The 16,019-nt window shown below is 41.0% G+C and overlaps 3 protein-coding genes across 4 annotated transcripts; 1 reads left to right on the forward strand and 2 right to left on the reverse strand.

The window, feature by feature from the left end:
- The first annotated feature begins 9 nt into the window (after positions 1-9).
- On the forward strand, positions 10-3,886 carry ccdc157 (coiled-coil domain containing 157). Of its 2 annotated transcripts, XM_069178100.1 has the most exons (10): positions 10-309; positions 394-538; positions 656-1,352; positions 1,430-1,507; positions 1,627-1,796; positions 1,933-2,109; positions 2,206-2,374; positions 2,735-2,874; positions 3,003-3,097; positions 3,227-3,886. In XM_069178100.1, exons 1-10 carry the CDS (start codon positions 62-64, stop codon positions 3,456-3,458), a joined length of 2,151 nt encoding a protein of 716 aa, XP_069034201.1. In that variant the 5' UTR covers positions 10-61; the 3' UTR covers positions 3,459-3,886. The 2 variants fall into 2 exon arrangements, with proteins under 2 accessions (XP_069034201.1, XP_069034202.1); XM_069178101.1 differs by lacking the exons at positions 2,735-2,874; positions 3,003-3,097; positions 3,227-3,886 and having other exon boundaries at positions 2,206-2,721.
- A 1,205-nt stretch (positions 3,887-5,091) lies between these two features.
- Positions 5,092-12,375, reverse strand: slc7a4 (solute carrier family 7 member 4). The gene is made up of 5 exons (XM_069138300.1): positions 12,231-12,375; positions 9,847-10,910; positions 9,027-9,733; positions 8,755-8,863; positions 5,092-7,216 (listed from the first exon to the last, which is right to left on the reverse strand). The coding sequence occupies exons 2-5, from the start codon at positions 10,826-10,828 to the stop codon at positions 6,999-7,001; spliced, it is 2,016 nt and encodes a 671-aa protein (XP_068994401.1). The 5' UTR covers positions 10,829-10,910; positions 12,231-12,375; the 3' UTR covers positions 5,092-6,998.
- Positions 12,376-12,848: 473 nt separating this feature from the next.
- dgcr6 (DiGeorge syndrome critical region gene 6) lies at positions 12,849-15,880 on the reverse strand. Its single transcript, XM_069178486.1, has 6 exons — positions 15,785-15,880; positions 15,546-15,651; positions 15,249-15,409; positions 14,238-14,338; positions 14,002-14,142; positions 12,849-13,840 (listed from the first exon to the last, which is right to left on the reverse strand). Exons 2-6 carry the CDS (start codon positions 15,647-15,649, stop codon positions 13,763-13,765), a joined length of 585 nt encoding a protein of 194 aa, XP_069034587.1. The 5' UTR covers positions 15,650-15,651; positions 15,785-15,880; the 3' UTR covers positions 12,849-13,762.
- Between the last annotated feature and the right edge of the window lie 139 nt (positions 15,881-16,019).

The raw sequence follows: 16,019 nt of genomic DNA on the forward strand, positions 1-16,019 counted from the left end.
CACCTCCTCTTTCATTGCTGGGTAAGGAAGAAAAATAAATGTGCTACTTAGCTTGTCAGACATGAGTCAGCTCTTGGGACGTCAGGATTGTATCGAAAGCCTCCGAAAAGACCTGGTCGACCTTCAGGGTGCGATTCTGGACGTGTTTTCCAGAACCGGACCGGTCCGCTTCTCTTCCTGGAAGTTTCCCGACAAACTCGCCTGTAATCTGGACATGGTAGCTCTGCTGGAGCAATATGACTTTGTGGATGGGGAGGACGCATTCAATCAACACTCCCACATTGTTTTACTGGAGTTAGTGATTGACAGGTGATGCATAACGTGACATTACATTTACACAACAATTATTTCAAGACGTTTAACACTTGTCTTTTCTCTCCTTGCCCGAAAAAGACTACTGCTTCTTCTGCAAAGCTTCAATGCTTATGTTGAGCAACTGAAGGGCAGGAGAGAACAAACCCAGCAGAGAGGATGCCTGTCAGTTGGTCTGATGGTCCGAAGTTACTGGAGTAATTTAGTTCAATTTACCAACATTAAGGTTGGCATATTTCTTCATTTTTTTTTGTGAGAATGATACAAATAAAAAAAATAGTGCCAAACATTAACAATTAACAAATAGATCTCGTTGCTTTTTATTCTCTCATTTTTCTTTTAGGAGATCTGCAAAGACCATAACAAACAGACGAAACCAAAGACATTTGACTGTGATGAGACAAAGACAGTGTCACCTGCCTCCTCCCAGATGAGCCAAAGGACTGACTTTTGTGGACATTCTGCCTGGTCTTCAAAAAGCACATTAAAATTTTCTTCACAGAGTCATGTATCTTCCAGCCCCAACCACAACACCCCAGACTATCCTATAGTTAACAGCCATAACGTATGCTGCCAGACAGTCAAATCATCCCTCACCCCCTGTGATGCCTGTCATCAAGTGCAATCCATTTTAAGAAAGACAGGAGATGCTTTGGTAGATCTGTTTCAGAGCGAGGGCTTGCCCTCGTCTCTGCAGCCTTTCATAGAAGCTGTGGAGGACACCCTGGCGCTGGAACAAATGACAGCAGGTGATGTTTCTCAGTGGTCCAACGAGCAGCTCAGGGACATGCGCCGGCTGGCAAAACATCTTCGAGACACGCGGGATACAGTGCAGCCTCTTAAAGAGCGACTAGCAGCAGCAGAAACAGAGCGGGAGAGATTCAGGGCCCTGTTAGAAAAAGCACAGAAAGAGTTCAAACAAGAGAGGGAAAAATGGCAAGTAAACATGGTCCAGCTGGAGTTTTCACTGCGAAAAGCAGAGAGATCCAAGAAAGAAACAGAGCAAAGGCTACAAGAGGAGCAACGACTACTCAAGAGAGGTGAGTCAACGTGTGAATAAACATGATGAGACACTGACATCACATTTACTACTATATGTTTAATATTTTTGTTACAGAAAATTTGTCCTTGGAGGAAAGTAATTCCGGACTAAAGGAGAAAGTAGCATTGCAGCAGGATTCTTTACAAGCACTTGGTAAGCACATGTACGATTAAATTTGTTACCATCCTGCCACCGTTCTCATGATAATCATGTTTTGCAGAGTATACATAAACTGTTATGCTACATAATGTGTCTTTTTAAATTTGTGGTAGAATGTGACAAGAATGTGCTGCAGGAGAAAGTGAAGTCCTTGCAAATAGAGGACGAGGCCTGTTGTAAACTACAACAAAGGATCCAGCAGTTAGAGAGTCAAATCTCTGACACTCAACTCCTTCTTGACAAGGAGAACGCCAAGTACCAGAGCGCTTGCCGTCAACAGGAGGTCAGTGTCACAACAAACACCAGATTATTTGTTGTTTTCAGCTGGAGACATTAATTGTTTGACACATGAAACAGTCACACAAAATCAATTAGATTTATACAGGTGTCATGTGTTTTTTCCGGGGTTGTGTACACAGTCAATGCAGGCGAAGCAGAAATCTCTGTTAGAGAGAGTTGATGCTCTCGACGAAGAGTGTGAGGAGCTTCAGAGGCAATTGGGAGAGAGAGAAGAGAGACATATCAACCAACGTGATCAGCTGCAACAGATGTCAGAGAAGAAGGACCAACTGCAGGCTCAGCTCACTCAACAGCAGGTATATCAGAACCCTTAAATGGCCATTACCCATATCAATACCCCGACTGAATACGTTTAAATCTGGTAGCATATGTTTGTTTTTCTTTTCCATCAGGACTTGTGTTTAAAGCTCCAAAAGGAGAAGCAGACACTAGAAACACTTGTCGACAAGCAGAAAAGCTCTGTAGCTGAGCTGGAGGAATACGTACAAGCTTTGAAGGAGAGGGAGAGGCTGTTGGTGGCTTTCCCAGAGCTCACCCCCCTGGGTCAGGTCCCACCACAGAGTAGGCAATCATGAATCACCCACTGACTAACACTACCTGCATCTATGTACATAAAACGTGTTTATGGTCCTGTAGAGCAGAAGCCATCTGTGGCTGGTTTTGTTTGGAAAACACACAATGTTAAATTAACTGAGAATCCAACAGTGTCCGTGTGCACCTGTACGTGGCAGAGAGCGCAATTACATGTATTGTCACAGGCTGATGTTACAACAATTATTCCATATTCTGTAGGCCTACTTAAAAAGGTAAAGTGTGAATCTTGTATCCAGTCTAGTATTTACTGTATTTCCTGACTACCTCAGTTTTTGAGTACTGCAGTCATGTTGAATGCCAACTTACATGTTGTTGTTTGCGTGCCAGGTACAGGAAATGTGCATCTGGATATGGAGCAACAACTGCAGGCAAATAGCATTCGTATAAAAGTTCTACAGCAGGAAAATGCAACCCTGCACAGAAGTGTTGAGAAACTGGGGGAAAGAGCACAACATAATGGCACTGGGGTAAGACATTGGAAAGCTGTGACGCCGTAAAACATGTGAATTGATACACAGTTGTACATTCAGCTCCTGCATGGTTTTGTTGATGTTATTGGGATGATTGAAAATTATATGTGCATTTTTATCAATAGGAAGCCTCTCCTCATCAGACGGGGAACAACTACCTGCCCAGCACATTGATAGAAAGACAACCAAACCCCTTCACACAAATGCAGAAGAGTACATTGTGAGTATTCTACTCTTTGGATTTCTAAAAAATATGACCTTCTAACGCGTGCACCATTAAACATGTTTTATAAATGAGTACTTATAGTACAGTGTCTTCATTGTTGCCTTCTCCGTCCTTGTTCCACAGGCAGAGCAGCAGTGCAGCACGGCTGGGATACAGTAACAGAGCAAAGGAAGCAAAAAGGGGAGAACGTGGTCCGGAGTCAGCCAGGTCAGAGGATCATGTGTCTACCTTCCCCTCGTACCCGACAATTCACCTTCAAACCCTCCATTTCAACATGGGCTCCACTGCTGCGAAAAGCCATTCAAAGACACGCAGTGCCTCTCTGTTCTCTCACTTGAATCAGAGGAAAAAATGAAACCCTGGAGGTGTAAATGCATTTAAACAGATGGCACTTTTGCAAGAGAGAACACAGTTTTATAAAAGGATTTTTGGCAACAATGACTCATAAACATTTCTTCCTACAATTTTTCTCATGTTTTTTACATTGGCATTGGGTACAATAAGGGCATTTAATTACAACTGTTAGCACAACATGTCGTTATGTTAAGATGTATGTAAATAATAAACTTATTGTGTATATATTGACTATTACTTTAATGCTATTAAAATAGGGCTTTGATGGGAATTGCATATCAGGTTTCAAGATATGTGATATTGTTTCTCAAACAAATCTGGATGTATCTGAATAGGTGGCCATCACAGCGGATTAATCACATGGTTCTAAGTAAATGTACAACCTTGAATGTCCATGTCATTGTTTGTTTGCTATCGAACAAAGGTGGGGAGAGGGAGTTTCCATGGAAACGCAAGTGCTTGCAGGATTCACAGGAATCATTCTCAGCTGAATCACGATACAAACCTTTATTTCAGTCCCTCCAATATAATTTTTCAACATATCCTCATCAGTGCACCAAGATTAAGACCACACATACCTTTTGTTTTTGTATTTGCATCACAAATCAAAAGGCTTGTTTTGCAGAGTGTATTTGAGATGCCATGAGCTTGGTTGTGTAATCTGAGTCTGATGGAGACTAACATCTGTTTAATATTACTTGTCATCTTAGTATCAACACTGTGACTTCCCACCAACACTACCTGAATGGACACATCATCATTTCATTCACTGAACATATGTCTTGTGACTTGAGGGTTAATCCCACATAATTGAAGTTAGTTTTAAACTCCTTCAGCCAGCACTATAGATGCCACTGAAAACTATATCAGCGCTATGCTCAACTAAGCAATTCATATGAATGACAGCATGTTAATCAAGAGTGTCTGTCTTTTAATGACTAAATACATACTCTTGATTATGTAGATGCATATGTTGTATTTTTATAAGCATATAATATAAGGGTTTGATGTAATTGACCATGTGTGTAATTTTCTGTTACCACAATTGATAACAATTTATTTAAAGTACAGAACATTTTTAATCATCAAAGTGGTTAGCATTGCTCATATGGGTTCTGTTTTTAGCTAAATGGCCAGGCATTACACTATTTTCAAGTGTTTGAGAGTACTAGAGTTTTGGTTAGGTATGATACCTAATATAGTTTGTCAAAATTTCCAGGTATGCAGTGTATGGCAGCCAGAACTTGAAACAGCTCAACAGATAACACGAGATACTTACAATCTATTCAATTTTTTTAAACAGGTGTGAAAACTTTATTTGAAGGACATGGGAAATGGTTGAGTATAATTATAATATACTTGATATGTATATATGATATACGATATGTTGTTTGTTTTATGAGCAATTTAGTGTTTATTTTATTTCATCATGTGTGTGTGCCGGTTCCTCGCCGAATTCATTTGTCATTCAGTTTAGTTTTCCTGGTTTTGTGAATATTTGCTGTATTCTTTTTTCTTATTCTCTGCTCTCAATTTAACACAAACCAGCCTCTTGTACACAAAGCTCCTCTGAGAATGATGAGTCTAAACTGTGTGGGATGTGAATGATACTCCACAATTTAGATTTTTGTAAATGCTGCTTCAAAACATTTATTTTTTTGTCTTTTGCATTTTACAGACATACACTATATAACAGAAAGATTTCAGATTTTGATGCGCATTACTATTCTGAAGTAAGAAAAAGAATTGGATCATTTATAACTGTGCTTCCTGGCACAAAAAAGACGGAAAAAGACGTGAGAGAACGTTGAGCTTAAAAAAGCACCACAGTATTAATATCTTTTACTGGCCCCGACATCAAAAGCATAACTGACACAGAATTACCAGACAATAGTTTGCAAACTGTGCAAAATTGTACAAAATTCTCTTGATCCCAACTCCTTTTTGAAACTATGCCAAAATGTCTCCTGCTGTATATTCTCTTCTATATTTATGTGTTTTGGTTTAATAATTCAAAAGCATGAAATCCTGTTGTATTAGAGTATTTATCTAACAGACAAATTAATGTAACAACTAAACCATTCAGACCGACTACTTTAAGCTTTGGAGATCAGTCTGAATTAATTACAATGTGTTTAAGGCCATTGGTTTCTTATGTAACACATGCAAAACAAAAACTGACATGAGTATAAACGGAATAAACATCATTTTAGGTACTTTTACATCTGTGATAAAAAATAAAGCCTCATTTCAGTTCATTTATAGACACAAGTGCAGACCGAGGGAATGTTATCTGTATAATATGAGAGTGTTCTCACATGTGTGGCTTTCTCTAATCTAGGTCAAACTGCAGACTGGCGACATGGACTGCTGCAAATCTGCTGGGATTACAGAGGCCTCAGAGAGACGATGTAGATCCAGTTTAACATAACCAATGTCTGCCTGCCTGCCTGCCAATATTTTTGTCTGAAGACTCCCATTCAGTAAGTTTGTGCTTGCACATCCATTTATATAATCATTTCTTAGGTAGTCTCAGGACATCAGTCATATGATCTCAATGACCACTGTGCTTTGGATATATAATCTCATGCCAACAAGACAGAAAGGGGAAAGGTCTGACGGTGCGTGAGAAAAAAGACTGCTCATGTGCAAGATCGGTGACACAAAAAAAGTAAAAGATCATGGGATGAGAGTTAGGAGATTAAGTGAATAAATTAAATGTTCAGCCAGTTAAAAAGTGAAAACAAATTGCTGAGGTACATGCAAAACATTTAACACAGATATAATTACACAAAAATGAGAATGGCAAAAATACGGAAAAAGAAAGTATAAAATAAAATGATGATTAATAGAAAAATAAATACATATAGCTTCTTATAATATAGGATTAAATACTTTGACAGAACCCAATATAAGAGGGGGAGTCTATGATAACCAAAAGGAGGAGATGGACTACATGGATCCAAACTATTAAGGTCAGGAGTTTCTTCTTTGGATTTGGGGAGAAGAATCTGAGAAAAAGGCAAAAATGTAAACTGACAACTCTGTGCATTCCTCTACCTAACTTAAAAAAAAAAACATGCAACAAATGATATCTTTCAAAAAATGTGGGTGGTTAACTTCTTATCTAACAAAAAAACAAGTATATGTTGATTTTCCAGCTCCACCATATGTAACAAAGAAAGCACCGGAAACTGTGTAACCGAGAACCGCGTGGATTCTGACAAACTGGCAGAGTTGCAAAAAAAAAAGCTGGTCTTAAAGGATATAACACAACTTTGATGATAGAAGTTTACAGGACAGTAATAAAGCTCTCTACTGTACATTTGAGTATTACAAGATATACAAATATGCTTCACAATAAGACAGAGAGAGTGCATCCCATCCTGTGGTGTACACACACTTGCAGAACAACGAGTAAAGACTGTCACACGCTAAACGGAGTGAGATCAAGAGAGTATACTAGTAATAGTACAGCATATGAGTGGGAAACAAAAGATAATACCAGGCAGTTATAATGTTGACTAGGATTGGTCACACATCATCTCTTTCCTGCACACTCCTCGGCAGTTGAGGCAGCGGAGGCGCTGATGTGGTGCGCCGAGGGGTCCACCTGACCGTCGGGTTGGACGGACTGCACTGTCTCTACCAAGCTGCCGCTGGGTAGCACCACGTACCGGGCTGCCATGTCTTTGGGCTGCAGCTCACGAATTCCCTCCTTACTGTGCCAGATCCCATAGCCAAAGTACACAAAGAGACCTGAAAAGGAGACCGCAGGGAACACGTGTAGCAATAACTTAAATCATGATGACACATGAAGAGTGATATAAAGATTTGTTTCATGTTAAATGGTCTTATTTTGGGAGGTCAAAATTATTTTTTTATGTTGTAAAAACCAATAAACATACCGTATAATTGCAGTGATATTACAATTTTCAAATTTACCTTTTTGTTAGACTTCGGGTGACAGGACTCGCTTACAAGCGTATAAATAACATGACAACATTTGGAAGGTCAAGAGCCATACAGTTAGCTGGCTCTCTCCTGCACAGACTTCTGGTACAGATGGTCTGCCCCTGGAGCATACTCAGTATGCATTCATCTGTTCAACGCAGGAATGTCTCACCAGACACCAGATTTAAAAACTAAGTATATTGTGAAAAATAGAGAGATTTATCTCGCGGTGATATGCTTAATTAGCGTTGTGTGAACTTTTTTGGTCAGGGCTTGAATGCAAGGATATTCATTAATATGCAAAAGCCCTGCTCTACTGATTTACATCAGCATGCAGACATGCTCATATGTACAATACCGACATGCTGATGTTAAGCAGGTTATAACGTTTACCATGTTCACAATTATAATTTAGCATGCTAACATTTGCTAACTAGCAGTACACATAAAGTACAACTAAAGCAGGTGAGAATAACATTAGTTTTGCAGGTATTTAGCCACTAAAGTAATAGAATTTACAATTACAATTTTAAACATCTTAAGGGGAACATTCGTGTGGGGAAACAGAGTAACAAATGACAAACAATGGACCAATACAGCCACAATGCTGGCATGGTTCAAAAAAAATATCTCACAAGCCCTCACAAGATTATTTACTACAGTCGATGAAATCCATTGCTTTTGCCAATTTGTGTCGACTCTGCTGCAGTATTGATTATGACATTAACTCTAAGCTGAACAAAGAAGAAATCTTTTGCTTTTTTCATTATGGAAGGTAAGTGTCCATGTCAGTCTCCAGGGACTGAGAGCTTAGCCAAAAACCCTGTCAAGTGTAATATTCCTCGAGTGTGCATCTTGTTAACTTGCAGCAATCTGACAGTGGTGTTTAAATGGTTTACTGGTCCAGAAAAGCCTTAAGCTAATGCAGATAATCATGTTTCTCCGGTGATCTCCCCTCACTAGCAGGGCTTTCACCTCTGTTTAACCATCACCTATCCCCAGAGGATTGCTGACCGAATGACAAACGTTTATGTGTCCTTAGCGTCCAAAGAATATTTGTTCAATCTGGTGAAGTGACACGTATGTGCATTATGTTCACTAGCAACAGAGGGCAGGTGTTTTATGACAGTGTATTCAAACTGCTTCGTGAGATAACGTTCACGTATCATGTATCAGTGGTAGACTGCAGTCCAGTTTCTATGTGGAGAGGAAGCTGTGTGCCCACTGCTCACTGTGTGAAATCCCTTTGGTCACCTTTTAAATTAGGCAATGCAGGAATATGTTTGATGAACCATGCAAAAGAGAAGGTTTTTTGGGTGCTACAAGTTCTGACGTCTGCTTACCTATGCCAATCCACACGGTGAATCGAATCCAGGTTAGAAGGCTGAGCTTCATCATGAGGAATACATTAATGAGGATACTGGCAGCTGGAGTCAATGGGACCAGAGGTACCTGTACAACAATAACACTTCAGTCATTCTCCAGTCACAATTAATGTCATTTTCAGGACAACAACTGGCATCAAGTAAATGTTTCCATTTAATCAAGATTCATTTAAATGTATGTTGGCTTCTGTCACTATATTACACATTGAATAATAGCTGTAAAGGCTCACCTGAAATGTTTTGTGGTTTTTTTGTGGCTCATGAACCCATATGAGCGCCAGGCTGAGAAGGTAAGCTAAGCTAAAAATCACCACCAGCATTGTGAAGCTCCAGACCGGCAGCTGCAGTTGTTTATTTCCAAATTCCAGCACAGCACAGAGGGATGCCGAGCTCACTATCAGAGTCATCACACAGAAGGCCACCACCTCGCCCGGCTCACAGTCCCCCACCAGCTTGTCCAGGTACGGCTCCCACCAGGCCCTCAGCTGCCCCACCCCCCGCCGCTCTCCTGTCTTCTGCCTCTCCACCAGCTGGAGTTTGTCAGAGAAGGACTCATACTGCTTCAGCTCCTCATTGTCCTCAGTTATGGTCTGAGACTCTGAGGGGGCAGGGGAGGGCTCGGCGTTGGGGTTGGGAGATGTGGAAGCAGTTCCCTTGGAACTGGATTTATCAGGCTGGAAGCGTAGCACAATAATACTCGCTGCCACAAAGGTGTACGCCAGGAGAGTGCCAATGGACAAGAACTGGACCAAGGCCTCCAGGTCAAAGATCAGAGCCATGGTGGCCATGAGGATTCCAAATACCAAAATAGCATTGATGGGAACTTTGGTGATCGGATTGACCCTTGCAAAAATGGAGAAAAACAATCCATCCTCTGCCATGGCGTACACGATCCGAGGGAGGGAGAAGAGATTACAGAGGAGCACGGTGTTCATGGCTAGAAATGGGAACAGAGAGGACATTAGTCAATATACATCTGAGGTTTTAATACATAAAAAACATATCAGCAGCCCTTAAAATTGCACTTCTTAGTTAAAGGCTGACACTCACCACAGATGGAACCTACTGCCACGACAACTCCAGCCCAACTGTACCCACGGCGGAAGAAAGCATCTGCAAGAGCTGAGTTGGGGTCCAGCGTATGCCAAGGTACCATCAGGGTGAGCACTGTGGAGACCAGGATGTAGGCTGTTGCTGCCAGTACAAGGGAGATAGCAGTGGCAATAGGAACGGCCTTCTGTGGATTCTTTGCCTCCTCACTTGAGGAAGCGATCACATCAAAACCCACAAATGCATAGAAGCACGTGGCTGAGCCTGCCAGTATTCCAGACATCCCATACGGTGCAAAGCCTCCTTGTTCCTGGCTCCAATTGGCTGGTTCCGCCAGCATAAAGCCAAAGACCAGGATGAAAACAATGACGCCCATACTAACGATGGAGAAGATGTGGTTGAGGTAAGAGGACACTTGAACTCCAAAGGAAATGAAGAATGAGGCCACGACTAGAATTCCTGCAGCAAGTAGGTCAGGATAATGGGCAAGGAAGGGTACGTTCCACTGCATGATGTGTGTCTCTGTGTAGTTCTGGATAGCGTGGTTAAAAATCGAGTCTAGATAGCCACTCCAGGCACGTGCCACAGCAGCACCACCAATCATGTTCTCCAGAATCACATTCCAGCCAATGAGAAAGGCCCAGATCTCTCCCACAGAGACGTAGGTAAACATGTAGGCAGATCCTGTTTTGGGAATGCGTGCCCCAAACTCTGCATAACAAAAGGCAGCCAATAAAGAAGCAATACCTGCGAAAAGGAAGGATATGATGACAGCAGGACCGGCCGTGTCTTTAGCCACCGTTCCTGTCAGGACGTAGAGCCCAGAGCCCACCATGCCACCAACACCCATCAGAGTCAGGTCCAGGGTGGAGAGGCAGCGTTTCAGTGACGTTGCCATCATGTCATCGTCTAGTGTCTTGAGTCGGTTCAGTTTCTGACAAAGGCGCACAGCTGGTGCGCAGCCTCTCGGACAGGTTGCCATAGTTACAGAGTTAGACAGGCCAGCTGGACAGGTTGGTGTTGTATTAATCACACTGGATCCATTACTTGCCTATGAAGATGACCTGCAGAGACAGAGCACAGTATTGACAAAGGCATACATCAGAAAAGGGAAAATCTACCGCAGCTGCTGCATTCAGGGTGTCCTTGTTCGGTCTGCTGATTGGCACAAAATGTTTGATACAGAGCTGCTCGACTCATACTGTAGGTTTATGTGGGAGAATATGTTTATATTGTATCGCTTATTAAACCACAGAACTGTCTTTCAAACTTTGTCTCAAAACCAAAGAAGAATTATCTCTTTATCCTAATCTGTGTAATGAAAAAAAATCAAGAGGGACACAAAATATTTGATGTTTACATTGAACAATATTTTAATTTACACACCATGGCTTATTTAATCATTCAATATTGGAGATTTATAGGGTCTTGGTCCCTATTAAAGTATGATTTTATTAACAGTAACACAACGAGCGATGGTGAAGTTGAAAACTTGATAATTTCCTTCTCTTAGGCAAACTTAAAATTCAAAGGTTCTGCCATAATAACCTTGATTTATGTACAACATTTGATCACCTATCTGTAGTCTCTAATAACAAAAAAATCTTTAAAAACATCTCGTGTTGAGAAATATTATGGACATCAGAATCAGATAATGTACATTTGTATGCGTACTTGTATACTAGTTGGTATACATGTACACCCCCCCCCAAAAAAAAAGAAGAAAAAAAAAAAGTCAGTTTCTGTATTTTTGGACTTTTATGTCTGTACATTTTCGTTAATATTTGTGTTTTTGCGGTCAAACCATAGAGCCAATGAATGACACTGCCCTAAACACTCAATCCACGTCATCTACAAGCCACCGCTTAAGTGCAAAATAAATACAGTCAACTACAGAAGCTGATTACTTCCATTTGTTTGTTATATTCAGTGTTCTCATCAGTAACAGGCTTCCCAGTGTTCATCCTGCTGGTCCGGGCAGTGCAACATCCGATTCCTGGCCTCGATAGGCATATGGCGACAACAGGATGCCTCCATGATAATTACGTAACGCTTTATTCCCCTCTAGAAATAAGACCGCTGTCATAAACTACACTACTCGTTTGCATTTCACATTCAAACGATCATGTCCACGACCACATAAGAGAAATAAGAATATACGAGAGGAGTAAGCGTCGTTTTAAATGCCAAATTAATAATTTATAATAAAATGGAAACGAAGGCAAAGAGACGATCGTTAGTGCAGCAGACTAAAACCTCTATCCTGGAGGGAAAAACTGAATCGCACTCTTCATTCGTGAGTTAGGTGGGATCATTTGATCTTTTTGAAAGCACAAAAGGAAAGACGTCAGTAACAACATTATGAATTCACGAATTCAATTTACCGTCGTTATTGTTCAGGGTCTGTCATCTGTGCTGCGGCTCCGGTGCCGTGAGAAGTTACCGGGATGTATCGTCTGGTGATGGAGCAGAAGGTGCGCCGAGGAATAAAAGGCAACATGCACTGCCTGGACTGCTTCTTAAAGGTACAGGCACCTTCCTGAACACTCCTGCTGGAAGGGCTTCCCCACTGCGCCCCACCCATATTATAGCACAACAGGAGATAAGCCGGAGGACGGTGGGGGTTGGGGTTTGCAGAACCTGACTAAATGTCCTCTGAATAAACGAGGACAGATAAACAGCTAACAGGATCAAGTGCCAACCTGGAATGACGTGTCTCCAGTGTCAAAAAACAAAGGCAAGAATACTTGATCAAGTTTCATTTTTAAAACAAGGGGCGCCAATTAAAACCCTGCCAGGAGACCCAAGGAGCCATGTATGATGTATGGAGGCACAATGCAGCCGGGACTAAGTGGACATGTTGCCTTTAATCAGTGGCAGTGTCAAGAACAAAGATGTAAATCCTGCTGTACAATGTGGATGACAGTATGGAGGACTTCAATTTCATGTGTTAGGCTTATCAAATGAAGAAAACAAATCAAACGAGAGCCCATAGATTCTGTTCAGGTGCAGATTTATTTATGTATTCTTTTTTTTTTGGTATCCAGTCAAGCATTAACAGGTGAAAGTTCAAACTGTCTGTATCTGTGTCTCTAATGAACTTGTTTACTGTTGCTTTTTTTTTTTTTTTAAATGTCCGACAACAAATATTAATCAACCCTGTCATTTAAAAAAAAATATGGTTAGCTCAACATGTCAACCTCTAATTTATACAAAATAAAGTAGCGATAGTATCAAAAATATGAAGGTCGGAAATGTTTCACAATAATACACAAATAAAGTCTGTTCAAAACAGAGCCAGAACACTGGAGCGGACACGCTTCACCTCGTGTTCCTATTTGACATATTTTAAGTTAATACCCAGCTATATAAAATAAATAATAGATTTTTCGACAACATAGCTTCACCACTGCAGACGGCACTATGTGGAAAGTTTTCAGTACACTATTTCTGCTCAGAATTTGGTCTGTTTGAACATAAATACAAGTAAACATAAGTACAACTTTCCTTGTTTTGGTGCCAACTGCTCCTATGAGTCTTTAGAGGCTGTTAGGAGACCATCTCACTGCCAGAGTCCCAACATTAAAACCAGATAAAGCATCTCTGTTCATGTCTTTGTGTCCCTAAACACAACATGTCTTTAAAGGATTTGCAACAAAACAAGCTTTCTTATTTCCCAATGTGTGACATGGCATTTAAGTTGTCAGTGCTCTCCTCTGGGACTTGAGCACCAGCTTCCTTCCACAGGTTTAGGACGCCGGTGAATATCCCACTCAGAACAACATGTTCAATGCTTTCTGAACTTGTTGCTTCTTAGAGATTGCAGTGTTACATGTTGACGCACACTGAATGTTACAATTACTGAAATGTGAGCGTATGCTCTTTTGTTTTCGATCGGGCCTCTTTATTATCTTTCTCATAGTATTCCAAATTGTGAGTCCTTCTGCTGAAGCTTAAGGATCAGTTCAAGCAAGTTCATCTGCATTGTCAGCTCCTGAAAGACAGTCATCGAAGAGTCATTAGTTGGGACATACATCGCCATCTGCTGGACATATGTCTCCATCTCAAAGTGCATGTTTTCTCTGCTATACTTTCATTATTTGAGGCGTTAGTATGCATTTTAACCACAGTGGGTAGACAGGTGTGGACATTCACCTGTGGATTAGTGGTGATATAAAACCCGGGCACTCCTGCTTTCTCCAGGGTGTTCTGCTGGTCTATAACTTTTTGATCCATTTCCACTACAATCTTCTTATCCATCATTCTTTGTTCATCTCGCACACGAATTTCCAGAGCCTGAAACACAACACTCAAGTGTTAGTCAACCAAAAAGCATATGGAAGTACCATATTCCTTTCGGTAATCAGAGGTACTGTGAATTCGATGCTTACCTCCAGCTCTGCTTGCTGGTTTGACTTGAGAAGCGCAAGGTTGTGAGACTTGCACGACTGCAGACCATCTTTGTGTTTTCGTACAAGATCTTGTTTGAGTGCTGCACATAAAAGGAAGCAGTCAAGCATCGCACTGCCATTTTCAAATTCTAACCTTAAACTGAAGGCCTGTTTGAAGAATGTTTAATACTTGATATATTTGTGGGTGTGAGGGGATTGCTTTCCTTACAGAGCAGTCATACAGATTACAGATGTCCATGGAAGTGCCCGCAGCCTGTATGGCTTAGTATACTGTATGCATGTCTGCAGCTGATTTTATCAGGATCAAACTGTAGTAACGTTCAGAATTCATCATAATCTTTCAGCAGTAAGGAGCTGCAGTTCATTTTCAAAGTCTGAAATCGCATTTTATGGGTTGTGTTAACCCTTTACAGGTGTTTCAGATGGTAAAAAGGGCATAAATAATCTTTCAGTGTCAAAGTGGACACGGCAATCATGTTGTATTTTAAAGCTTGAAGGCCTATTGCCGCTTGAACATATTTCAAATGGTAAAAAGAACTGTGTTGGTTATAATCTAGGGCACTGAGCAGGGAAAAAAGTGCATAGTCAGAGTGTTAATCTTAAATATAACCCATGTGTAAATCAATGTGAACAACAGTCTAGTTGCCAACAAGGATATTAGACATAAACAGCGGAAACAAAATATATTTCCTATAATCATGTAAAATGCTAGTTTCACAAAGACATCCTTTTGTTACAACATAAAGTGAGGTGCATTTGCACATTATGGCTGATAATAACAGCAGCTATTGACAAATCACTTTGTGGGGATGCTTCTCGGAAGAGGCCCAATTAGTTACTGTATGTTTACAGTATGTTTACAGCATGTTTGCAGTATGTTTACTGTATGTTTGCAGTATGTTTACAGTATGTTTACTGTATGTTTACAGTATGTTTACAGTATGTTTACTGTATATTTACAGTATGTTTTCTGTGAGGCAGAGCACAGACCTTGGTGTTCACAGTGCAGCTTTTGCCTTTGGTTGTACAGATTTTTCTCCGTCAGATGCTGAATATCCAGGAGGCCCTGCACAATCTCATAAACCGTCCCGTCTATGAGTGCGAGCGCCAGGTCGCTCAGGGTGTTGTAAGACAGGCGCTGCTGGAAGGAGCTGACCACGGAGAAGAACAACGCAAACCAAAACAAACATTTTGATCATCAGGATGAAGCTGAGCATCACCCCCGCACGTAAAGCTAGAAATGACATCTTTAACCAGTTCTCCCGAGTTGTGTGAAGGTAACAATACCTTGGTAAACCTTTGACTAAGGTTTGCAGTTCCGACAACAGGTAGTAATGTCTTTCTTGTTGTTTTGTAGAATCACCGGCAATAAGTCCGGGATAACCCTCCATCTCTGTCAAGAGATGAGAACAGAGCAGGAAGTCTTGTCAACACATCCAGCTTGCTAAAAAAAAAAAGCAGCCGGTGCGGTTAACTTAACTATTTTATAGTTGAAGGTTTTCAGAAACACGAAATGAGAGACTTGCCTGTATCTTATGATATTTGTGCATGAACAAAACACAGTTAAAGATACTGAAAAAAAAAGAGACATTTAGCTTCCATTCATGCTAACTCGGACCCCAAGTTGTTGGCCGTCAAGGTGCCTGTCTGTAATCGCGCGTGAAGTAGCTGAATATGATCGCCAGATGGCGCATTGAGTCAAAGAAGAGACGCTCCTGAGAGGACCAGACATAATCATGCATGACCATCCGGTTTCTTTTC

The sequence above is a fragment of the Embiotoca jacksoni genome, unplaced genomic scaffold (genome assembly GCF_022577435.1).
Source record: "Embiotoca jacksoni isolate LCO1_2020_lvr unplaced genomic scaffold, fEmbJac1.0.p SCAF_8, whole genome shotgun sequence".
Lineage (NCBI taxonomy): Eukaryota > Metazoa > Chordata > Actinopteri > Embiotocidae > Embiotoca > Embiotoca jacksoni.